This window comes from Dermacentor silvarum, chromosome 4, assembly GCF_013339745.2.
Source record: "Dermacentor silvarum isolate Dsil-2018 chromosome 4, BIME_Dsil_1.4, whole genome shotgun sequence".
In the NCBI taxonomy this organism is placed as follows: Eukaryota; Metazoa; Arthropoda; class Arachnida; order Ixodida; family Ixodidae; genus Dermacentor; species Dermacentor silvarum.
The window spans coordinates 182,676,783-182,702,174 of record NC_051157.2 but is presented as its reverse complement, the minus strand read 5'-3'; the positions used below and the strand labels follow the sequence as shown (position 1 = coordinate 182,702,174).

Sequence of the window (25,392 nt, the reverse complement as noted above, 5' to 3'; positions counted from 1 at the left end):
GCATGACTTACCAAACCCAGTAATCCGACTGACAGTACGCTTACACAAACAGTGCTCAGGATTTATCTTCCCTGGAACGCCGCGGTGTACTGCGAAGTAACTGCTGTCACTTTGAGCCTCATGCAAACGGGAAAATTCATCAACCAAATTGTTGTTTCGGCTATCGGTGACGCGGTGGAAAGGTCTCCGGCACGTCGAGATGAATGAGTCAGGAACAAGCCCTCCAGTGACATACTCCTCGAGAAAGCACCATACAACAGGGCTTGCGATTGCCCCTGCTACATGTCCGGCGACTTCGACTAGAAGTGAATCCTACTGCGTATTGAGCCGTATTGCATATCGAGGCACGTTATGCATCAAGCACGCGGTAATTTGGGGGCGCCCGAATTCCAGCACCGCAAAAGAGCGGCCTCGTAAAGTTAAATGAAAGCTAAGTTTTCTAATAGCCTTCTGCAAGCTCCGTTTGATGGCACTCGTAAGCATGAGTCGCGTAAATCTGAAGAGCCCTGGAATAGTTTAAAACTTTTTCTACACGCTTTGAATAATGGAACTCGTAAACCACTAATGTTGCGCATATAATTTGTGCTCGGGGCACACGCAATAAACACACTAAATGGTGTTCCCAGGTCACTATGCCGGATCTTGCGAGTTGTTTTCGTAGCCTCTCTTGTGCACATATTGACGAGTGACTGCCCCAAACCATCTCCAATATCTGCGGTAGAGTCTGATGGTACTATTTTGTTCTTGTTAGATTCTGTCTCGTAGGTCAGTGGCTAGTCAAAAAGTTGATTTTTACGGTGGTAAGGATCATCCAAGTGCAACTATATATAGCAGGAGCTTAGTATAACAGAATATAGCAATCCTGACATTACGATTAGAGCACTCAAAATACCCATTACAGTAGCGTCTGTATGATGAAGTTCTGTCTCTTCGTCAGCCCAATCATTTCCCTCAGCGTCAATGGGGCCATTGGCCAATTGAAGCACCATGTTGTCAACACTTCTAAAGCTTATGAGCAATAAGGAATGCTAAGTGCTGATAACTCTCAACTGCAACGTCAATATATTTTGCCCCAGAATTTCGGGACGTATTTCTCAAATATTGTGCTAACCACAGTATGTCCGTTAAATGGATAAAACTTCATGACTGCTAAACTTCATTGCCGCTGTCGGGATGAGCGCCATAAGATGAATACCTTAATGTTAAAAGGCCTATCACCATGCAGGTCTCGCCATTTCGAATTAACTGACAAGCGCAATGCATACAATGCGCGCTAACGATCGCATCTGCTGAGAATTAAATCCCTACGCACCGCGGAAAAAGCTTAAGTTTCAAACCAAGCGCAGTTTGGCCTCTAATCGCGGGCGCCGCGCTCCCAGCCGGAGAGTCGACGTCGATAGCGCAAGTGCGCCTACGTACATGGTAGTACTGTGACGTCACCCATAGTGACACGTGACTTCGAGAATTCTGCAAGGCAACATGACTTGTTTGTTTTATCTGCTGCTGCGATAGACGAATTAAAGTTTAGAGAAACCGAAAAATCATTGAAACCGATACCGAATGTCTGCGTGTTTTTTGTTTTACTTCGCACCGTAGCAAGAGAGATGTACTTCCGTTTCGTCTGCTTGTTGTTGTTGTTGTTGTTGTTGCCTCAAAACATGGCTCGTTTCCACGTCGTGCAGTAGCGCGCGCGCAGAGAGCAAAACTATGTCATTTTCTACTGTGTTCCAGCGCGCGATCATGCTGTGTGGTCCGCTTGCGTCTGCCTCAGTGTTCGTGTAGCACTGACTTATGCCGCTAGTCATCCGTTCTCGTGCACAGCGAGCAAACTCATGCGCTACGCGAAAGGAGATCAACACCACAGCTAGCGCACGAGACCGTCAGCGGAAGACTGCCGATCAGCAGAAAAGCGAGAAAAAACAGTAGGCGGGCCCCGTGACGTATGCGGCACGCGATCCTCCAGCTCCGGTATGGGAGAACGCAGGGAAGGAATTTCGCTTGCGGAGGCTAGACGGGGCAAGTGGAGAGAGTGTTTGTGTTGGCGGTGACGCTCGCGTCCTGAAATAATGGGTTCGCGGCACTAAATATTTCTATATGGGCTATTAATGAACCAATTTGAAAAAAAAAACTTGCGGTAGAATGCTCCCTAGAGGTCATGTAACAACTTCCAGCGTATAACCAAAGCTTGCTATGTGGCCGGGTGAGGGGCCCTTTAATTAGTGAACATTTTCCAATTATCTCACCGCGCACTCGTTGTGACTGTGTAACTGTTCGCCTCTTCAGATAATTTAACTGACGTAAAAGAATTGCGGTGTCGGTCCTTTGGTGAATTTTCTTTTATTAAAAATATCATCTTCTTTAGTGCTGTTGTGGTAATGTTCGCACGAAGAACTCCTTATAGCAATGACGTATTAATCTGTTGCATCTACACTTTATTTACGCTGGCACTAGGTATAATTCATAAATTACATGGACCCATGAACCAATCGAGTCGTTGTGCAACGCCTTCTGATATTCCCGTGTAATTTTACCTCCGAAGATATCCTTTCCGGGCGGCAGGAAATGGTGGACGAAACCCACTTGGACACTTCACGATAGACCTTGACCATGCAGCTATTTTCCAGGCTGGTATGAATTATTTAGCTTTTTATCATCACATGCAAACAAGTACTTCAGTCCTGTAGGATGACCCATTTATTCTCGTAAAATTTGCACAAAAAACTGGGCAAAGTTGAACGGTCAGCACATCTATAAGTTTGAAGAGGTATCAGGGAAATAACATTTAGTAAAATTAAGTGATAGCTACGATGTCGAAACATCCTTCTTATCATGACCTGTGAGCTTATATTTGTGAAAAAATTTTACAGACGCTTACAAGCGGTGCCCTTCCATAGCCTGAAGACTGAGCATATGCGAAGGCGGTGTTTGTGGTATAACCTTCGGACAACGACTGTGCTTTCATCAAGAAGCGTGCGTGTATGCAGTGACTAAGCACCGGCGTCCTTAATTTGACTATGCGCCGACATCACTTGCTCTGTTTGGTCACGGGCTACATGCTGCTTTTCTTGCTAGTCATGCATTTCTTCGGCTTGAGCACAGTTCGGCGAAAAGCATCCAACGTAAGTCATGTGCGGTCATAAATATGACACTTCTCACGCTTGCTTTGCATGCTCTGTAGAAGACTTTGAAGGGCATTGTAGCAGGTATGTAAAAGTAAACCACTCAATCCTTCTCTTGCAGATCGCCACAAGAAACATTTATTGGGTCAGTAGCAAGCTAAAGATTTCTGGCCAAGAATTATTTTCCCTCGGGAATGTTAAGAAGGCTGAAAATGGATCGGATGTCTTCCGAATAGCTGTTGTTAATAGCTCTGCATTGAACAAATCAACAAGAGAGCGTTGTCCTATCACACCTCCAAATTTAGGTAAGCCAGCAAGCGATTCGAATGAAACGACATCGCTGGTAATTTATGTGTAATTCTGCAAGGTCGTAAAATTCGTCTGTTTCTTTATTAAGGTTCCTGGCGCGTGGCATAAAATGTCACTGTAGTAATGTTCGTGCCTAACTTCCAATATGTTGTTTCAGTATGCAAAATTATTTAGCTTTGGAGAGCCACGAATACCACATTGGAGCTTTGAGAGTTAAAATCCCCCTAAAAGTGGTCGAATGGCACACTAAAGATCGCGAGTGAACAAAGTGACTAAATTTCTACCTTTAAGTGGTTTAGGGGCCCTTTAACAAAGCCATGACAAATGGAGCACTGACAGATACAGATCTTCTTTTAAAGTTCAAGCGATCGATTGTTTAAGTACGCATATACCATGCACGTGGCAACAAATGCAAAGGGTGACGTTCCTGGAGACATGAGCGCCGGTTTTGCCATACATGCACGGGGCGCGTAGTGACTGTTTCACCTTCCTACAAGATCTGCTGACGCGAACCGATTGGGCTACGACGCAAACGAAACGCGATCCTGAGCAGAAACAGACACACGCACGGTTTATGGCTTGCTTGAGCTTATAGTGCATTTCGTACATAGCGTCCAACGCTGTAGAAGCTACCAGGGCTCATTGCAGTAGATACGTTCACAACAGGAAAGAGTTGGATGTTTTTCACCAGCAATTGCGTGTAATTGTTCTCTATTTAGGGTCATCAATAAATAGCAAAAAATTCCTTTTATAACTTAAAAATGAACAAACTGTCCTATTGTGTCCGTTGTTTTAGATCATTTTGCGTTTCGTTGTTTTTCTTTTCGGATTTTTCATTTGCAGCCTGTCGCGGCGCCTCACGCGCCGGTTCGCGCGAACATGTGCAAAAATGAAGCTCGACCGCGAAACGCGCGAAGTTGTGCATTTGGTTAACCGAACATCTTGCGTAGCTTTCACAGCGTTGTACGCTAATTATGAAACGGAGTATGATGTAGTGGAAGCGTTGTCCGGTCCACGGCAGCGTTCGAATGAATACGGGTGTTTTTAAGGCGAAAGCCTTAGGTGTTGGCGGTGCCCTTGGCGGTGAACTTGGCGAAACTGCGTTGTGACGGAAAATGGCCGACGTCGCAACAGTAAAAACACGTCTAAAAATACTCGGATTGGCGTGGCATTTATCAGGATGGTTCCTGTAAACAAAGTAAATTAGTGGCTTAAAAAATACACCGCATATCCACGAAGTGAGTGATGATGAGTGGGCGAATTAAGCACTGGGGGATCATTCGGGTAACTGTGAATCCCCCGTACATTCGAGAGCGCGGGAAGCGGCGGCAAAACGCCGGAAGCGTTCTCTACCTGAGGTTGGTGGCGCCGATGCTCGGTTCAAGCGCGAGCTTCACGAGCCCTCAGCTCCGGGTCCGCTTGCCGGTATTGCCGTTTTGCTGCAGCTTCCCGCGCCCTAGACTCCGGGTCTGCTTGTTGTCTGCGTCGCCGTGCTGCAGCAGCTTTGCGAGCCCTCGACTCCGCTTGCAGTTGAGCCGCCACTCTCGCCTTTTCATCATAGCGGGCGAGCCGTTATTTAGAAGCGACCGTTATCATCCATGGCTGAAGAGAGAAAGAGAGCGCGCGTCGGGAACGAACGCGCTTGTGCACCGCAGTGCCCCTAGCGGTCTCCATGCAAACCAGAGCTACGGACGACGAGGGACAAGCCTCGGCCCTAAGGTGTTTCGCCCCTAAAAAACTTTGTGCATTTCTACTTGGGCGGGAATCGAACTCGGACCTGCGGGGTGAGAGACGAGCATGCTTCCCTGAATCCACGTTTTTTTTTTTTTTATTGTCCCTGAATCCACGGCTGATACACGGTTCACAGAGACGCGCTCATGCCACTTCTCGCGCGTTCGTCGTCGTCGTCTTCTTCCACAGCTGGCTCCGATGCCGCTCATCATGCCGCTGATCATGCCACTCCCTCTGCGAAGGCGCTGACGACAGTGGCCGACTACCAGCAGGTGCGGTGATTTCGGTGAGTTTTGTCTTGCGGAGCGCAAGACAAAATGGACGAACCTTCGACGGACATGGTACATAAAAAAAATTGAGCAAGTGTTAAACGTTCGTAAAACGTGAAAACGAAAGCCTGATTGCACACTTCGCACACAGTTGCCACAATTCTTCATAAACGTATCTTAATCGTATTCAAGCGGCTACGTAGGCAGTGTGTACTGCACGTGGCTAAGCATACACTGTGCATTCACTACGCATACCTGCCATACACATATCGCTGTAGGTCCTTCTCCGCGCTCAATGTTGCCATTTCTTGCGTTTCATGTGCACGTTTATTTTTATAAAGGTAATATGGACATTCATGTGAAAAAAAAAACGGTTTGTTCATTTTTGTTGAAATTTTTTTTTGATTGCGATAGCAATTATATGGACACTCAAAAGCAGATTTCTGCCGTCGGCGTCGGCGTCGCCGTCGCCGTCGCCGTGAGCTTCCGTATGACGTCAATGGAGGTGAAATCGTCGCCGCCGAACGCTGTATGTGCGAGTGAAAGGGTGCGAGGGGCACGCGCTTTCTCGGGGAGTGAACGCACCGCGGAGAACAAACGCGCGTTCTGCGCCGTGCTCGCTTAAGGGCTGCAGAATTAAGCGTCTCTTTCCTCCTTTACAATCACCATATATGTAGAACAAACGCGCCTTCTTCCGACGCGCGAGAGGCCGTTGGGGACGGGGGGGGGGGGGGGGGGGGGGGGGGGGTAAGGGAGGCGACGTTTAGCTGCGGCACCAAGTGCCTATTTATATCAGAGGCTCCGGCAACAGTCACCAACGCCGCACGCATTTTGAGCGAACGCGGGCAAAACGCTGACGGCGTCGACAATAGTTCTGCGTGTTGCCGGTGCTGCTGCATGTACAAGTTTATACAGCTGATAAAGCTCATTACTCCGTATAGCTCTCTCTATCGCAATTGATGCTTCACCTTTCAGGTGAAACTGCGACAACTTTTTTTTAATAATTGCAGACTCATGCTTTTCTGCATGTTAATACAAAACATACACGCAAATATGCGCTTTTGATGCGATGTCGTGCTGAATTGGGAGTTATGCGGTACTCGTTACTTCGAACATTTCAAAAACAAAGAAAAATATTCAGCCTTTAGCTGCAGAACAAACACCCGTAGTATGAAAAGAAAGGAAGTGGGCATTTGCGTTTTTAAAGGGCCCCTCACAAAGTCTGGCCATTTTGAACTGACAAGCGTAGTGCATACAATGCGTGCTAACATCGTTTCGCCTAAGTATTACTATTGTTCCTAGAATATACTCCGCTACGCGCCGCGAAAAGAGCTGACATTTCAAGCCAGACGCCCTTCGCCCTGCGGGTGCCGCGCTCCCAGCCGGAGAGTCGACGTCAATCGCGCAAGTGCGCCTGCATAGGCAACACCCTCTGATGATAAGTGGTTCTTGAGGGAAAGGGAAAGGTTGGCGCTATCTTCTGCGCCAACCTTTCCCTTTCCCTCAAGAACCACTTATCATCAGAGGGTGTTGCCTATGCAGGCGCACTTGCGCGATTGACGTCGACTCTCCGGCTGGGAGCGCGGCACCCGCAGGGCGAAGGGCGTCTGGCTTGAAATGTCAGCTCTTTTCGCGGCGCGTAGCGGAGTATATTCAACACCCTCTAGAAAAATATGAAGGCCTTAGTTCTTTTCCCTTTCTTCGCGCTACGTCAGCAGATCGGGCGGACGCATGAGGCGGCGAGCGCGTTTTGGGGTTTTGCCCGTCGCCGCGACACGACGCATCCGCGCGTCCGGATCGCGCTGGTGCGCGTTGATCGCGCGTCTCCAGAAAATCATTCCCCGGCGTGTATGTACAGTCGTACATCTCTTCGCTGTTCAGTCGGACGTGTTTTCCTCGCTGTGAAAAGAATCCCGCCGCGATGCCGTGCAAATGCTGTGTACCTCGATGCCGCGGAAACTACACGGGGACACGAAGGTGCACGTCTTCAAGTTCCCGAGAGATCAAGCTCTAAGGGACGCTTGGATTCGCGCTGTGCCACGGGAAAACCTCACGGTCACCGAACATTCCAGGGTAAGTTTTTTTATTTAGGTGTTAGTTAATTGAAAGAATATAAACGTACACGTGTAAGTGGCTCATGAGCCGCATGTTTGTGTGACCTGTAGCCGTCGGTTTGCTGATTGGAGCGTATTTTTTTTCTAGGTATGTGAACTTCATTTCATGGACGAGGACATTATTCGAGACGCGACGCATACAGATCAAGCAACTGGCCGCGTAATGACAGTGCCGCTATCTCATGTGCGCCTTCGCCCAGACGCTGTACCGTCGAAGTTCCCGAATCATTCGAGCTACTTGTCCAGAAAGACCGCGAGGAGGGAAGATCCTGACTCCAAGCGCGCGCGAATAGAGAATGCAGCCCTTCAGAAAGCCATCGCTGAATCCAACGAGGCATTTATCAGAGCACGCGAGGAGGATAAAGTCAACAGTGTGAGCGAACTTGCCAACCACTTAAGGAGCCAAGGGATGAAGTTCTGGGATGTTATCGAAAGAAATGAAAGGCTTCTTCTCATACACATTGTCGACGATGAAGCACCGTGGTTGAAATACTCTGTTTGCGTGAAAGGAGATTTGAGCGTGACACTACACGTTATGAAAACGGCCGTAAAAAAGCTCGATGCAAATCTCTGCGTTCCCGAAATCGCTAACAGTAAAAGGGGTATGGTGGAACTCCTGGAAGGCATCGAGAAGTGGGACTGTGACCTGATGTCCAACTCAGTCGCCGAAATTTGCGAGGCTGTTTGTTTACTGCTTGATCAGCTTTGCACGTCCCAAGCAGAAGATGACGCCAACTGTATTCAATTTCTGAAAGAGCAAGTCACCTTGCACCTATCGAAAAAACAGCGCAGGCGCTACTCTGCTGATTTCATTAAGGTTTGCTGTATTGTTTTCACTATATCGCCCCATGCATACGCGTTCATACGTAGCCATGGAAGCATCACCTTGCCGCGTCCTATGACGATAAGATCAGTGTGCTCGTCTTATGGTATGAGTCCTCAACAAGAGCATCAGAGTGAAACATTCCTCAGCTACATGACAACAAGAATTTCTGACCTGAAAGATGACCAGCGCTTTGTCACAGTTATGGTTGATGAAATACATATAAAACCTTACTTTGACTACAAAGGAGGCAATATTACCGGCGCTGCAATTAATAGAAATGAAGCTGCTAACTGTGCGCTCGTTTTCATGGTGCGCAGCGTGACGTGTAAATTCAAAGAAGTTGCGCACATCGTGCCGGTGCACCGAGTAGAGGCGGAGTTCCTGCAAAAGACGTGATTTGTGGGCTGGAAAAGATTGGGTACCGGGTTATGTGCGTCGTCAGCGACAACAACTCTGTGAACAGAAAAGCGATGTCACTTTTCGAATCACCTCCGTGTAACAGAATTGTGTACCAACATCCATCAGACCCTTCAAGGCCGCTGTTCTTCGTTATAGACCCAGTGCACATTCTAAAATGCATACGAAATAACTGGATCAATCAGAAGAATGACCAAATTTGTTTCTACTTCCCGGAGATCCAAGGAGACACACCAGAATCAGAGCGAATGCAAACCGCGTCATTTGCAACAATCAGGGACCTTCACAGCAAAGAGTGTGACCAGCTGTTGAAATATGGCTATGGGCTGTCAAGAAAAGCCCTCTACCCTTCGAGTCTTGAAAGTCAGGACGTAAAGCTTGCTTTACAAATCTTCAATGACTATTTACCAGAGGCGTTACGTGCTCTTGGAGCAAAGCACAACCTATTCTCTTTCGAGGCCACGGCTACATTCGTCGAGATCATACTCAAGTGGTGGAAAATTGTAAACGTCAAAACTCCATGGAAGGGAGAAAGGCTTAGAGATCACTTCCAACAACCGGTGCTTTCCATTGATAACGATCCAAAAATTGACTTCTTGCACATGTTTCTGAAGTGGCTGGATGAGTAGAAGAACAAAGGTTTTGACAACGGTACTCTGACAAAGGAGACTCACGCTGCTCTCGAACACACCACCTATGCGCTTGTTGAGCTCGCTAGGTACAGCTTCGAAGAGCTTGGAATGTCATATGTCCTTTTTGGGAAGATTCAGGCAGACTGCCTTGAAGATCGGTTTGGAAAGTATAGGCAGCTGGCGGGTGCGCAATATCACATCTCCATCAGGCAGATATATGAAGTCGAAAACAAGCTGCGCCTGCAGAGCACCTTGCCTACAGTTTCCCCTGACCAGCACTGGGAATGTGTCCGAAAGCAAGTCGAGGCATTGCTTCCCAGCAGCAACGTTGTTTTTACCAGCCAGGCTCTTACGAAGATGCAGGACGTCGTCCCAGTCCTCGTCTACGTTGCAGGTTATGCAGTATACGGGACCCTTAAAAAGTTGAAGTGCGAGCAATGCAGGGACTCGTTGACCGTGGACAAGAAGATCACAGTCTCTGCCACAAACGAACATTATGGTCTTGTGAAGCAGCTGGACCGAGGAGGTTTAGTTTATCCATCAATGTTTGCACTTAACGCAGTTGCTCATAGCTACGTTGTAGTAGAGCAGCTCGCTACAGAGCCAGCACTGCTTATGATGCCTGAACAACGCCAGGTGGTAACGAAAATGATGCTACAATTGCTGGCTAGTGAAGAGCAGTCCGACTTCGATACGTGTGAGAATGGCCACACAGTTGAATTAGTGCTTAAACACATCCTGCGGTGCAGCACCAACATTCTGCTAAAGAACTTTTGTAGGAAGCTGAACGACAAACTTATCGACGCTGCCGATAAATCAAAAAAAAGGAAAGCCACAACTCTCGAGGCCAAATCACTGCATGCATTGCTCCTAATATAAAGCCAGCACAAAAAGAAACTGGGCTTCGTAAATAAATGTTTTGCTGCTACAGTTTTCTGGCGTTCTATTCTTTTTTAAATACATGCATGCTTGTTCTTGCAGAAAAAAAAGTTTCCGCGCAATGCACCTGCGAGACAACCTCTCTTGAACAGCGTTCCATATCTTTTTTTTTTTTCAATCCGCCCCATCGTGTGACGTCACGCGAAGAGAGCTAAGGCCTTCATATTTTTCTAGAGGGTGTTGGCATAGGTCTCCGCGCTATGACGTCGCTCATAGTGGCCCGTGACTTCGAGAATTATTCAAAGAAACAGCTGTTATTTGTTTGATCGATCTGTTGCTTCAATGGACGAATTAAAGTTTAGAGAAATAATAAAGCCTCATACCGAATGTCTTCGTGTTTTTACAGCGAAGCTGTTAAGGGATCAATCTTCGATGATGGCGTCCGGCAATAGAAAAAGTTGTCGCAGTTTCACCTGAAAGGCGAAGCATCAATTGTGATAGCAAATTTGTAGAGAGCTATACGGAGTAATGATATTAGCTTTATCAGCTGTATAAATTTGGACATGCAGCAGCACCGGCAACGCGCAGAACTGTTGTCGACGCCGTCGGCGTTTTTCCCGCGTTCGCTCAAAATGCCTGCGGCGTTGGTGACTGTTGCCGGAGCCTCTGATATAAATAGGCATTTGGTGCCGCAGCTAAACGTCGTCTCCCTTCCCTCCCCCTCCCCCCTCCCCCACGGCCTCTCGCGCGTCGAAAGAAGGCGCGTTTGCTCTACATATATGATGATTGTAAAGGAGGAAAGAGACGCCTACTTCTGCAGCCCTTAAGGAAGCACGGCGCAGAACGCGCGTTTGTTCTCCGCCGTGCGTTCACTCGCCGTGAAAGAGCGCGTCCCTCGCGCCCTTTCACTCGCACATACAGCGTTCGGCGGCGCGCGGCCAAGATTTCATCTCGATTGACGTCATACGGAACCTCACGGCGACGGCGACGGCGACGGCGACGCCGACGGCAGAAATCTGCTTTTGAGTGTCCATATAATTGCTATCGCAATAAAAAAACTCTCATTGGTCGTATGCTGTATGTGCGAGTGAAAGCGCGCTAGGGCGACCTACGTGCTTTCACGGGGAGCGAACGCACGGCGTAGAGCAAGCGCGAGCTGCGCGACTTATGTGCGAGTGAAAGCGCGCGAGGGCGAGGGATGCGCGCTTTCACGGGAAGCGAGCGCACGGCTAGACACCGTAGCACGGCGGAGAGCAAACGCAACTTTCCAGTGGAAGGGGAGCGGTGCGTGTGCGTGCCCGCTCTCCCACTGCCGCGCAGTGATTGAAGACCAGCGAAGCTGTACTATGGTAGGAATTATGTATTTCCAATTATGACTATTAAGATGTGATGGTGTAATTGGTTATTTGAGCTATTAAAGAATGAGAAATATATATGATCCGGTGGTTTTCATTTATTTAGTTACCACAGGGACCATGGCCTTATGGTCGCTACGGTACACCGCCATAGGGTATACGGCAAAGGTTGGCACGTTCTTGATAAATACGGCACCCACGCCGCGCGCGTTCGATGTGAACGCGGCCAAAGGCCGCTGCCGTCGACAACAGCGCGTTGTTTGTGTGACCGCACACAACCGCTGTCAAAACGCTGGCGGGAGCAAGCGCGCCAGCAGCAGCGGGTGAACGTTCATGCGGTCTATCGCTTCAACAGAATCTGAGCGGTTAAAACACAGCGCATACAAAGGTAGGAGCCGTGTGGCAGATCGCTTTCAAGATACGGTGCGCGCGACCGCCCGGCGCCGCGCAAAGTACAAGTTGCTCGCAGAGCAGAAGCCGCAACCCCTACCTCCCGCACTGCCTTCCCGCTGTCCTCCTTTCGCATGGGAGATTGAGTCGACAGTTTCCCGTCGCTCGTTGCGTTGTTCCTCCGAACGAACGGCACGCGGCTGGGCGATGGCGAGTCGTAAGGGCAGCTGATAAGAGAGCTAGCGCGATGTCTACGTGACGGAACGGCTAAGCGCCGTTGTCGACACTGTTAAGGGAGAGGCGGGCGAGATCCCAGAGAGAGTCCGCGGCACAGGCGGCAGAGGCCGGCAAAGCTGCGCGCATGCGCCGCAGTGGGAGAGCGGGCATGCACAGTCTAGGGTGCCTCGATGCCCTCCTCGCCCACCGCTTCCCTTCCTGTGGGAAGTCGCGTTTGCTCTCCGCCGTGCGTTCGCTCCCCGTGAAAGCGCACGTCCCTCGCCCTCGCGCGCTTTTACTCGCACATACAGCATACGGTCAATGAGAGTTTTTTTCTACATCTGGACGCGACCATCGAAGAGTGATGGTCGCGTCACGAGCTCCTCTTTCTTTTTTACAGCTTCGTGACGTATACCGCACGCGATCCTCCAGCTCCGGTATGGGAGAACGCAGGGAAGGAACTTCGCTTGCGGAGGCTAGACGGGAGCAAGCGGAAAGAGCATCTGCGTTGGCAGTGACGCTCGCCTCCTGCATGAAATCATGTGTTCGCGGCACTGAAATATTTCTATCTCGGCTATTAACCCATTATGATCATCCTGTCGAGAAAATGGGGGTAAACGAAGCTTGTGACAAGACGACGCTGTCGCAGGCGTTCCGCTTCGTTTGCCCTAATCTCAGGGTCGGCGGCTTTTCGTTGACGTTTCGCCTGGGCTCCGGAAGCCATCACGCTAGAATCAGCACGCTAGAATCGGACGACAAGCTTCGCTTACCTCCTGTTTAGGAAAGCTAATGGAGCATGTTGTTCTTAATAGACTCCGCAACTTTGTTGAAGACAACAACCTTCTTCCCCCCGCCCTGATCGGGTTCCGCCCAGGGTTGTCGACTCAGAACGCCATGCTGCGTATTCGGCATGACATGCTGGATCGAATCTCTGTGGCGGGCACTAAGGCGATATTGGGGTTAGGCTTGACAAAAGCCTTCGATAACATTACGCATACAGCTATTCTTCAATCGCTACATCAGCTAGGCGTGGGGCCGCGCACTTACTCATATGTCAGAGACTTTTTACACAACAGGAAAGCGGAGATCAACTTTGGTGATCTGCGCTCGAACACCATTCACTTAGGCAGTCGAGGGACCCCTCAAGGATCGGTTTTGTCTCCCTTTCTATTTAATCTGGCGATGAGAGGGTTACCTCCTCTACTGTCCCAGATAGCATCTCTGCTGATGACGTCACCCTCTGGGTATCCGTAGGGACTTCTGGGCTCGCAGCCCCCAACCAAAGATCGCAATCTTAGTGGGAGCGAATCCGATCCCAGAAGTCCCTACGATTAGGATCCTCGGGCTTTATATTCAAAACTACGGACCGAACAGTGAAACGCTAAACAGGTTGGAGAAGGCGACACTACAAGCAATAAGACTCATAAACAGGATTACTAACAGGCACGCTGGCATGAAGGAGGCGGAAACTCTCAGACTTGTTCAGGCTTTCGTGCTGAGCAGAATTACGTACTCTCTGCCATATCTACGCTTAACGCAAGCTGACAAGTCCAGGGTAGAGATATTTCTACGGAGGGTGCATAAGATGGTCCTCGGCCTACCGATACGCACCTCTACGGAGAGGGTTCTCGCACTAGGACTCAACAATACGTTAGAGGAGATTGGGGAGGCCCACCTCACGGCGCAATATGAGAGGTTGTCACTAACTACAGCCGGTCGCTATACTCTTTCAGAAGCCGGCATTCGTTACACCCCTACCATGACCCCCCAAAACCAGTATATCCCTGTTCAGAGAACACATCTCAAAATTCTCCCCATACCTCGTAATATGAACCCCACCCATCTCACCGAAAGAAGGGTGGAGCGGGCCAAAGCCCTGCACACCCGATTTGCAACTAATCATAAAGCAGCCTACGTTGACGCGGCCGAGATCTAAGGATGCCATGCTTTTTCGGTCGCGGTGATGTAGAGAAAACAATATCGGGAGTTTCCATCAAAACCAGTAATCCGGAGGAGGCGGCCATCGCCCTGGCCATAGCCAGCACTCCCAACGCTTTCATTATCAGCGACTCTAAATCCGCTATTCGCAATTATATTAAAGGGCGCATTTCCCCACTAGCTAATAAAATCCTTGCCCAAAACACAAACTATCGCACTGTCCAAATTCATTGGGCCCCAGCCCACTCCTCACTCCCCGGCAATGAGGCCGCCCACCAACAGGCTCGAGCTTTCGCCTCCCGAGCCCAAGGCCCAGCCCAGGTCGGAACGGAGAATGAGGAGATCGAGGAATTTGGGTGGTCGACACGAGACCGTATGGTGACGTATAATGAAATTACGCAAAATTATAAACTAGGCAGACATATATCCCCACCAGCTCACGAATCACTAACCAAACGGCAGGAGCTCATCTGGAGGAAAATACAGACGGGCTCCTTCCCAACACCGATTCCGTATTCATACATTTTTCCAGCAACTTTTACGCCGCAGTGCAAGCTGTGCAAAGACCTGTTCCATATACTGCGGGGCTGTCCGAATATACGTATCCGCGGTAGTCCACAGGGATTGCAAATTACCACGATGTAGCAGTGGGAGGCCACACTGCTCAGCTCCAACCCAGATGAGCAGCCCTGAGTCACGGAGCGGGCAGAGGCCGCCGCCAGGGAGCAAGGACTCCAGGCCGACTAACCGTCGTCGCCTCCCGCATCTGAAGAAACCACGAGCCTCCGGTTCCAAATAAATGTTCTGTCCTCCTCCTCCTCCTCCTTCGCTCACCCCGATTTTCTCGACAAGGCTGGTGATTTTGTCTCTTTGGGCCCCACGTATGACAAGGGTAGTTCAAGGAAGCGTTACAGGTCCCCGAGCCCACAGGGGTGCCATTGAGGTTGCACCCTTTCTGCACAACCACCAGGATAGGCCCACTTTTTAGCGTGACACCACCGCCGCCGCCGCCCCCGACACTTGTGAGGCAATACAAGGTGGGCTTGAAATGATAGAAACAACCCTAATCCTTGACTTCGGTGCCTGCTAGTGGCGCTCGCACCTCGGCGTTGGTGCACTTTGGCGTATTGTTTCGGTTAATTTTGTGTTTTCCTTGTGTAAACTGTGTTATTAAAGTAATGTACGACACAGGCACAGAGAATGCTGGTGAATTCTTGACGTAAACGATGTAAACTACACTACACTACACTAGGCCCGGCGTCGTCGACGTCGTCTGCTTCCATGGCGAACGGAACTGGCGGGAAACCGCCAAGCACATGGAGCCGAACCATCTAACCTCCGAGCTTTGGTGTATGGCAATTAGTGATTTCTGAATATTTTCTAATCATTCCTGTCACTAAAGCTAACTCAATTTCTAACTAAACTTATGTTCTGATGTCATATCCATCAAAGTTAAGTAGAACCATCGATATCGAACAGTATTGATTTTTAATCATTTATTTTGAATGAAGAAACATTTTTTCAAGTCGGTGGTCGACTGGAAGCCACTGCTTAAGAAACAAGAGTGTCACTCGCTGCTCGTGCCACTAAAAAAGTGTAGAAAAGTTATTAAAATGCTATTCATCAACGTCAACAAATGGCATTGAAAGCACGTTGTGGTGTTGTTGAAACATCATTGATGAAGTTGTTGACAAGTGTTGATAATTAACCCGCGACATTTTTTCGCAAATAATTGAGGCATTCTAACTTGCGAAATCATTTGTGTATCGTTCAAACCTTGTTCTATTTCAATATTGAAAGCCCATTGAAGCGTTGGTGAAGATGTGTTTAGTCTCAACAATGAACGCCCATTAAAACATTGTTGTAATGTGTTGCATGTCGATATTGAAAGCCCAATGAAATATTGTCGGAGCGATATTGAACGTCAACATTCAAAGTATCTTGAAAGCCCACTAAATTAAACCCCGAATGTACAGGGTGTTTCACTTAACTTGGGCCAAACTTTAACAAAAAATTCAGAGCCCTTCCCCTTTCGAGAAAATGTGGGTAAGCGAAGCTTGTGGCAAGACGACGCTGTCGCAGGCGTTGCGCTTCGTTTGCCCCAAACTCGGCTTTTCGCTGACGTTTGGCCTCAACATCGCACTCCCGCAACTCGGGGTCCGCGGATCTTAAGCGCTCTTCTTTACTGGGCCTTCGTGCTGGCCTAAAATAGAGTTCCTTCCTCCTCCTCCTGGCTGACGTTTCGCCTGGTCTTCCGAAGCACTCACGCTAGAATCGGACGACAAGCGTCGCTTACCCCCCTGTTCTCGACAAGGCTGGTGATCTTGTATCTTTGGGCCCACGTGCGACAAGGGCAGTTCAAGGGCGCGTTACAGGTCCCCGAGCCCACAGGGGTATGTGCCATTGAGCTTCGACCCTTTCTGCACTGTCGCCAGGATCGGCCCACATGGCGGGTATGTGCCATTGAGCTTGGACCCTTTCTGCAATGTCACCAGGATCGGCCCACTTCATCTGCCCCTGTATCTGCCTGTTGAACGTCGCTACTGGAAATGACAAATAAAACTTCAGCGTACTAGAAGTTACAGCTTGAGTGATATCGTGAAGAAACATTGGGAAGAACTCGGAAGCAAAAATTTTTTTTTAATTTGTTTGGAGAGTAACTAGCGCATGTAATGCCGTCCTATACAAAGGGTTGGGGGCCCGAGAACGCATTTTTGAAGTTTTGACTGGTTGCCAGGATGATCTCGTTTTGTTCTCGCAACTTGTCATAGTGTTTTTTTATGTTTGGCAAAGGGCCAGTGTCAAGCAGACAGCATTTACTATTTTGTTTCCTCATTTGTTTTGTTCATATCAAGTAGGATGCATTCCATGTACGGTACGTTATATTGCACTCTACGTTCATACCACAGTTGTACGCGTGCCTACGGGTGACTAAATTTCCTTTTCAACTTGCCGGCATGTTCTCGTTTTAAAGGGCCCCTAAACCACCTCAGATATTTTTTGAACATTTCAAGTAAACACGCGCATCGAGTTCAGAATGCCGTCACGATCAACGATGCCAAACGCTGCAGCGCTACGCGCCGCGGGATCGCCACATAATAAAAAAAAAAAAAAAACAATGCCGTCCTCCTCCCCTCGCCTTTCCGGTATCCCCAGCGGTCGTCACGATGTCAGCAGGAGGAATCTGGTGATGTCAATGGTGGAAACGATGTCCATTGGTCGAACAAGAACCTACGACTTCCGGTTTGTCTGCTAGCAGGTACGCGCGCTCCCTGCTCGTCCTCGCCGTGTTGCTCGGTTGTGCGCGCTTGCGCATAGGTAATTACAGCCCGCAACGCAAGTGCCAAATCGTTCGTGTTCCAACACTTTCATGCTTAGCGGCCTGATTAACTGTGCGAACAGAGTGCGACAGTGTTGGCCTTCCCAGACGTGCGCGCAAGACAGGGTCTATAGCGGCACGCTTCGCATGACACGCGCCGGCACCGCAACAACAGCGGGCAGCCGAGAAGCACCGAGTCTACGTCCACGTTACCGGCACGATAACTCGCCGCACGCCGTTTGCCATTCGCGGGCCGCCGTTCGACAGCGGTTTTGATCGCGAGCGACGAGATTTCCTTGCCGTACGTAGAGAGGATGAGACCGGGACTCATTTGTGCGGCAGCCTCACCGCCGCTGATCGCTCGACGGCGCCGATATCGTCGCTAGGCCTTTTCCGGTTCCCTTCAAAGCTAAAGCGGACGGCGCTTCGAAATGAATTACCGACGCTGACAAGCTGCAATATTTTCTTATCGTTGTTATCGCTCTTCGCAATAATTGTACACAAAGAAGAAAAATACGCTGATATTAGCGGCGCCGTCGGCTGCGATGCGAGCACAGCCGAGCCCATCGTCTCCCGGCTGCAGCTGATGTTTTCGCTGCCGGTGGCGGAGGCGCGCAGGTTCGCGGTCGTCGATTGGGCCATTGATGGTGCAGCTGGCGGGGCGCCGGCCGAACTGCCGTCTACTTTGGGCACCTCTCGCGCGGCAGACTGGAGGGCGGTTCGTCGCTAGCATGGCTAGCGTGGACGTGCCTTAACCGGAAGTAGGCAGTGTTTTGAGAAGCGCGTTGGCGATGACCTTTGGCAGGTGACATTTCGAGCAGCACTCGGCGAGGAGGGGAGACCAGCCGACGAGGAGAGTAGCGAAGAGCGAAACGAGGGTGGGCCGTTTTTCGATCATCAAACGCGCGTAACTCCGCTATTACAGCACCATTTCGAAAAATTCTCGCGGCTACGTGTCCGTTGTAGACTCGTGCACAACTGCAACGCCAGAACTAAATTTCGATCTCTGGGTGGTTTAGGGGCCCTTTAAGTGCCCGGATAACGGCTCGAGCTTTTGGCTCAAGGTCACTGGAAGGTCGCCAACAACGGGAGCTATAAGCATTTCATGCTTAAAAGGACACTAAAGAGAAACCGGAAGTTGAGCTTAAATGGTAGATTATCCTTTCACGATCACAGTCATATGATTCTTACTGCAAACAGAGGTTTAATAAGCGAGAAAAAAGCGAAAAACTGAAGGATAGGTGCTGACGCCCCTTCGTACTTCCCGCACTACACCTTCGTGACGTCACAGATCACAAACGCAGCCCGGTCGCGATTGGTCGAGAGCAATTTATCACTGCTAATAAAACACAAAATGAAATACACCTTAAACCTACATAAACCGCATTTGCCAACTTTTTAAACCGTTTCAAGCGAGGAAGTACAAGTTTAGCGCAAAATTAAATAAATATGAAGAAATGGCGTGGCGTTGCATGCGGTCGTGATAGTTTCATTTTTGCTCTATGCATCACCGTGCACGCCTGTTCCGCTCTACAGTGGTGTTGCAGTGTTTGTTTGCGTGTTGCGTGGCTCGAAAAACGTTGACTTCGCGGGAAACAGCCAGAAAATGCCGCTTGTGTGTAGTGTTGAGGGCTGTATCAACGGCGCAAGGCGCTTGTTCAGGGGCAGCGGCAGTGTTGACCCGACTGTGTCCTTTCATGTGGTGCCGCGCGATGAGCCCCGGCGTTCGCAATCGCTCAGTGCTGTGCCGATGATAAAACGGCAAAAGAGCCAGAGAAACCGATGGTGTGCTCTATGCATTTCTCGCCCTCGGATTACTCTCCACTCTCCACTCACAGCACGAAATGCATTAGGGTTACCCCAGCGGAACATCACTTTACGGCCTAGTCGGGTTTTGAAATCCAGCCTGATAACGGACACACTCGCTCCCGTGTCCACTAAGGCCAACGTAGCAACATTGTCTACTAAAACATGAATCTTGTTATGACGCATGGTGACTGGTGGAGGCATAGGGGCGTGTAGCTGATGATGACTGGCGACCTCACCTCCATTGGTCGCGCCGCCTAGTTTCCCGGCGGCGGTGACGTGAGACGTCGTCGCGGAGATTGAGACCTGCGCTGGCGTGAAGGCGGTGGCGTCAAGCTCCGCACAGAAGCTGGAGAGTCACCACGGTAATTCGCCTGGTGGTTTGTCCTGCTATCGGAGTCAGAAGGCCAGCGTGTCCCGTCGCCGTGCCGATTGCTACGCCGATAAAAAGTGCGCGGTCGCTCATACGACGGGGGTGACGTGCGTGGGCGATGAGGACAAAATCTGGCGATGTAACCGCGAATACCGCATTGGAAGCAGATGGGACGCTCACGGGTCGCACTGAAATTGTCATTAGCAGGATAACTGGCATGGTCATCCTACTCTTGAGAAACTGCAGGTGCTCTGGGTGAGTAACCGTCGTGGAACTTATATAACTGGGATACGCGTTCAGAGTAGCGTTTGGCGCTTTTGAACGAGGAGCGAAGTTGTTGGCGTCTACGGAGGCGGCAGTGATGGACGTCTCACCGAAGTCGTAGTGAGAAAGGGGCTCTCGAATCCGCGGAGTCGAGACGGAAGCCGCCTCACGTCGGTCTAGCTCTTCGCGCATCACTTGCCGAATAACTGACGCAAGGTCGGATGAAGCTGGGACCACGTCAACACTGGCGACGTTAGTTACATTGGCCAGGCCGCCGAACTTCGGTGTGATACGCCGAGCTTTCAAGGCCTCAAACGTGCGTCAGTGTCGAATGACGTCGCTTACGGAGTCCAGACTCTCTTTGCCGATGAGGAACTGGTACACGTCCTCGGCGATCCCTTTTAGAAGATGACCAACTTTGCCCTCTTCTGTCATCTGAGGGTCCAGGGCCTTGCACAATTTCAGCACTTCCTCGATGTACGTCGTGCATGTTTCGCCGGGAACTTGGGCTCGCTGCATTAGGGTTTGTTCCGCACGCTTATTTTATTGCGATAGCAATTATATGGACACTCCAAAGCAGATTTCTGGCGTCGGTGTCGCCGTCGCCGTGAGGTTCCGTATGACGTCAATGGAGATGAAATCGTCGCCGCGCGCCGCCGAACGCTGTATGTGCGAGTGAAAGGGCGCGAGGGACGCGCGCTTTCACGGGGAGTGAACGCACGGCGGAGAACAAACGCGCATTCTGTGCCGTGATCCCTTAAGGGCTGCAGAAGTAGGCGTCTCTTTCCTCCTTTACAATCACCATATATGTAGAGCAAACGCGCCTTCTTCTGACGCACGAAAAGCTGTGGGGGGGGGGGGGAGGGGGAGGGAAGGGAGGCGACGTTTAGCTGCGGCACCAAGTGCCTATTTATATCAGAGGCTCCGGCAACAGTCACCAACGCCGCACGCATATTGTGCGAACGCGGGCAAAACGCCGACGGCGTCGACAACAGTTCTGCGTGTTGCCGGTGCTGCTGCATGTCCAAGTTTATACAGCTGATAAAGTTACTATCATTACTCCGTATAGCTCTCTACAAATTTGCTATCGCAATTAATGCTTCGCCTTTCAGGTGAAACTGCGACAACTTTTTAGCTGCCAGATCTCCGAAGCACTTCTTGATTTCCTCTACGAACCGTTCCCACGTCGTCATGCTTTCTTCGTGGTTCTCAAACCACACTGACGCGACTCCCTTGAGGAAGAAGGCAACGTTGTTAAGCTGGGCAGTGGCATTCCAGCCATTGAACCGACTTGCGCGTTGGTAAAAGCTGAGCCCTCCGTCCACGTCTTCCCCGGCTTTTCCGGCGAAGGTTCTTCCAGACGCACAAGGGGACCAAGGCCATCTTTGCTGATTGCTCCCCACACGCTCACGGAACACCGTCCACTGGATAGAACACTCTGTGTGTAATTAGGCAGATATCTGCAAGAAATAGCATACAATTGGGTTCCAGCGGCGCGTCTAAAAATGTTGTGATTCCTCTTTCGTATGAACTTTATAATGCTGTTATAGAGTTGCAATAGAAAACGTGCAAACATCATTAGATAGTACTGAAAGACCCACTGGCAGCTTTTAATTAGCTTCAGAGTAAGTAGTACTATGAAACAATCGTTAATGTTTTCAGCATAATACCACTACAGAAAAATCTCGTAATGTCCAAAAGCTCATTTTACGTGAAACATGTTGTGATGCAGAATTAGCTTCGTGAATTAACTGCCAATACACTGTAAACACACCTGCAGTTTAGTGGACGCCAAACCCGCTTCCGTTGGTCCCAGCGCGTGGAAAAAGTTGACTCGTCGCTAAAGATGACATCGCCCCATTTCTCTGTTGTCCAATCTTTCATTGCTGTAGCGAACATGAGTCGTTCTTGTAGCTGGCTGTCTGAGAGGCAGGGCTTCTGTGCTGCTACGAAAGACTGCAGGCCAAGCTCACTCAGCCTTCTTCTTACAGTCTCAGACGATACCGTGAGCGAGAGCGCTTCTCGGATATCCTCTGCACTTTGAAAAGGATCAGCCACGATGGCGGCCGTAATCAGGCGGTCCTCTTCCTCAGTCGTGGCCCTTGGACGCCCACTGCGCTCCATATCTGTGAATCTGTCATCGTCGCGGAAAGCTTGAGTAATCCTATTCACGGCAGTCCGGCTCCTGTTGGTTCGGCGGCAGATTTCGCGCTGAGGTATTCCCTCTATAAATAAACGCACAATGTGCCTTCTTTCGTCAAGTGGAACACGCAGCGGCATCTTTCCAAATAGGCAATCACCACGTGGCCTGAAGCAAGTCTACTACGTTTTCAGCGACTGATGCGAAGATGCGCCTATGTGTGAAAGAAAATTTTCTATGCATCCGCTTTTTCTTTATTTTTGATGACAGTGAAACACCTCTCTACCCTTTCTCTCAAGACGCAGAAGCAGCAACACTCATTGGACCAAGATGCTGCCAACCAAAGTGCGCCAGTAAACGTAGCGTAAAAAAATCGTCGCAGCGCTTCGTGAAACTTATCTACCCACTGGCACACCAGTCGACAAAGGTTGCAGTGATTGCTCCGATACTGCTATCAAGCCAGATATGTGGCGGTCTTATCGCAGACAGCGCTCTGCGTCAACACAACGAACTAACAATGTCATGCACGGGAATAAAAAATTAACAGGCAGGCGAGTACCAAGAGGGCTCATATCCGGGAGAGCGCCCCTGTCGCCGCTAGGTGGCGTACCGCTAGGTGGCGCGGATAGGCAGTCTGGCACGCGCTCGCGTGGTCCGCAAACTTTTGTGGTTGACTGTACCTAGGGCAGTCACAAAGCACATGACCTAAAGTCTCATTGACATTGCACAATTCACAGTCTGGAAACTCGGTGCGTCGCATGAGGTGTACGTATCCGCGCGTAAACGCTACCCCCAGCCTTAGTCTGTGCAGAAGACTGGCACAGCTGCGTTGAATTTTTGGTGGTAGCCTAAATTTCATGGTAGGGTCCAATCTCTGCAGTCGTCTGTGTCGATTATCCGGATTGTCCCAGTGCTTTTCTGTCGATTTTCGGATGACACTGGAGAGAAGGCAGTTGGCGTCCGCTCTTGAAAATGGAATTGCAAGCATTGACTCTGGTTCTTCGAGTGCTTTCTTCGCTTCGGCATCAGCCAATTCGTTTCCGTGTATACCACAGTGACTGGGAATCCACTGAAATGTGATGTGGTGGCCGTTTTCTTGCGCTAAAGTGTATAGCCAGGCAGTTTGAAGAGCCAACACTCTGTAAGCGCTTTCTTTCAACACCAGTCTAAGTAGTTGCAGAGCCGATTTTGCGTCACTGAAGACTGTCCATACTTGAGGAGGCTGTTGCAAAATATATTGAACGGCCTCTCTGATTGCCACTAGTTCCGTAGATGTTGTAGTCGTCTTGTTACACAGACGAAACCGTCGAATGACTTGATGCGTAGGCACGACGAAAGCCGCACCCGACGCATACGACGAGACCGATCCGTCTGTATACACATTCACCGAGGAGTTATATTCATTCGACATATATTCAAGTGTTAAATGTCTGAGGCCGACGGTAGGTATTCGCGATTTTTTAGAAATTCCGGGAATAGATAGACGCACCCGTATTTTGGACATCACCCATGGGGGCATACGTGGAAGGTCAGCAGGGGCAAAGTATGATGGTATGGCAGATTCTTTGCATTTAATGGCTCTTGAAAAGGTGGAGTCCGGCCGTATGTCGGGAAGTGTCGATAAGGGGTGGCATCCATGACAGCACAGCAGTCGCAGGAATACTCGAAGAGGTTCGCATCGTAGATAGACAGGTAAAGGGGTGACGCGAGCCTCCTCAATTGTTCCGTAGGTTGAGGTGCAACGTGGAACACCGAGACATGTTTTCAGCATCTGTGCCTGGACACTTTCCAGCGTACGCAAACATGACCGGCTCATACCTGATAAAACTGGCAGGCTATACCGAATGTAGCCGACGTAGAGAGCCTGGTACAGCCGGAGTAGCGAATGCTCAGATGGACCCCACTTCCTACCGGCCAGAAAGCGAAACACTTGAGCAAGCCCAGTTAATTTTTTCTTTAACATTGCCACATGCTTTGACCATGAAACACCGCGGTCAATGACAACGCCGAGGTATCTGTGATGGGTAACATATGGGATGGTATTGCCATTGATCATAATTGGATACCAACACATAAGCTTCCGTGTGAACGCTATCGCAGCGCATTTTTCTGGAGCCAGTTGCAGTCCTTGGCACTGCAGGTACTGAGACGTTAAAGAAACAGCTCGCTGTAATCTTGCACGAATTTGCGGTCGCGTGACTGCGGACGCCCATATGCATATGTCATCTGCGTAGGTACTGATGCGTACTGTATCAGGAATTATTTCCGCAAGGCCAATAAGGGCAATATTGAAAAGAGTTGGGCTGAGCACTCCTCCTTGAGGCACTCCACGGACCACAACGTGTCTTCTCGTTCCGCCATCAGTAATGGACATGAAGACTGTGCGACCATCTAGGTAACTTTCAATCCACATGTAGAGACGGCCGCCGATGCCCAAATTACCGAGGGCATCAAGAATGGCTTCGTGCAGTACATTGTCATAGGCTCCTTTTATGTCCAAGAAAACTGCTCCTACAAGTAGGTGTCGCCTTTTTTCGTGTTAGATCGTGGACACGAGATCAATGACCCCATCTATTGCAGAACGTCCACGTCTAAATCCGGTCATCATTTCAGGATAAAACTCATTCCCTTCCATGAACCATTCTAATCTAGTGAGCACCATTCGTTCCATCACCTTACCGACACAGCTAGCTAAAGCTACTGGCCGGTAAGATGACATTTCGTAAGGCGATTTTCCTGGCTTTAGGAGGGCCACCAAACGGCTGGTTTTCCACTGCTTCGGGACTGTACTGGATGACCACGTGGCGTTATAGCACGACAGCAGGACTTTCCGACCTTCCACACTAAGGTGGCACAGAGCAGTATATGAAATACTGTCAGGTCCAGGTGCAGAAGATCGTCTCGAAGCAGCAAGTGCAGCTTCCAATTCCGGCATCGTGAAAGGAAGGTCAAGACGAGCATCTTTAGTAGGTGGCACGGGTTGATACAATGTTGGACATGTTAAAATATTGGTACGGGTGACTCTCTTACAGAAGTCTTCGGCAACCTGCACTTCTGTCAGATTGGTGAAGTGCTAGAGCACGGAAAGGATATTTTTGCTGAGGAGGGGCACGAAGGCTTCGTACTATCTGCGAGATCCTAGAAAGTGGCTTTCGAGGATCCAGAGACGAACAGAAGGTCCTCCACCGTTGTTTTCCCATTTTTTGAAGGTGACGCCGTATTTTTCGTTGAGCTCGTCGACATGAGACAAGGTCTAATGACGATTGAGTTCGCCCAACCTTCCTTTCCGCTCTAC

The 25,392-nt window shown here is 49.8% G+C and overlaps 2 protein-coding genes across 2 annotated transcripts in view; both read left to right on the top strand.

Annotated features, from left to right (window-relative positions):
• The first annotated feature begins 2,872 nt into the window (after nucleotides 1-2,872).
• LOC119449094 (beta-1,4-N-acetylgalactosaminyltransferase bre-4) overlaps nucleotides 2,873-25,392 on the top strand; it is a 97,768-nt gene continuing 75,248 nt past the window's right edge. The window contains exons 1-2 of the mRNA XM_037712284.2: nucleotides 2,873-3,119; nucleotides 3,241-3,424. Of these exons, the coding sequence (XP_037568212.2) occupies nucleotides 3,015-3,119; nucleotides 3,241-3,424 (289 nt within the window). The 5' untranslated portion in view covers nucleotides 2,873-3,014. The remainder of the gene's footprint in view (nucleotides 3,120-3,240; nucleotides 3,425-25,392) is intronic.
• On the top strand, nucleotides 7,624-10,314 carry LOC125944859 (uncharacterized). The gene has a single exon (XM_049666258.1). It carries the CDS (start codon nucleotides 7,649-7,651, stop codon nucleotides 8,762-8,764), a length of 1,116 nt encoding a protein of 371 aa, XP_049522215.1. The 5' UTR covers nucleotides 7,624-7,648; the 3' UTR covers nucleotides 8,765-10,314.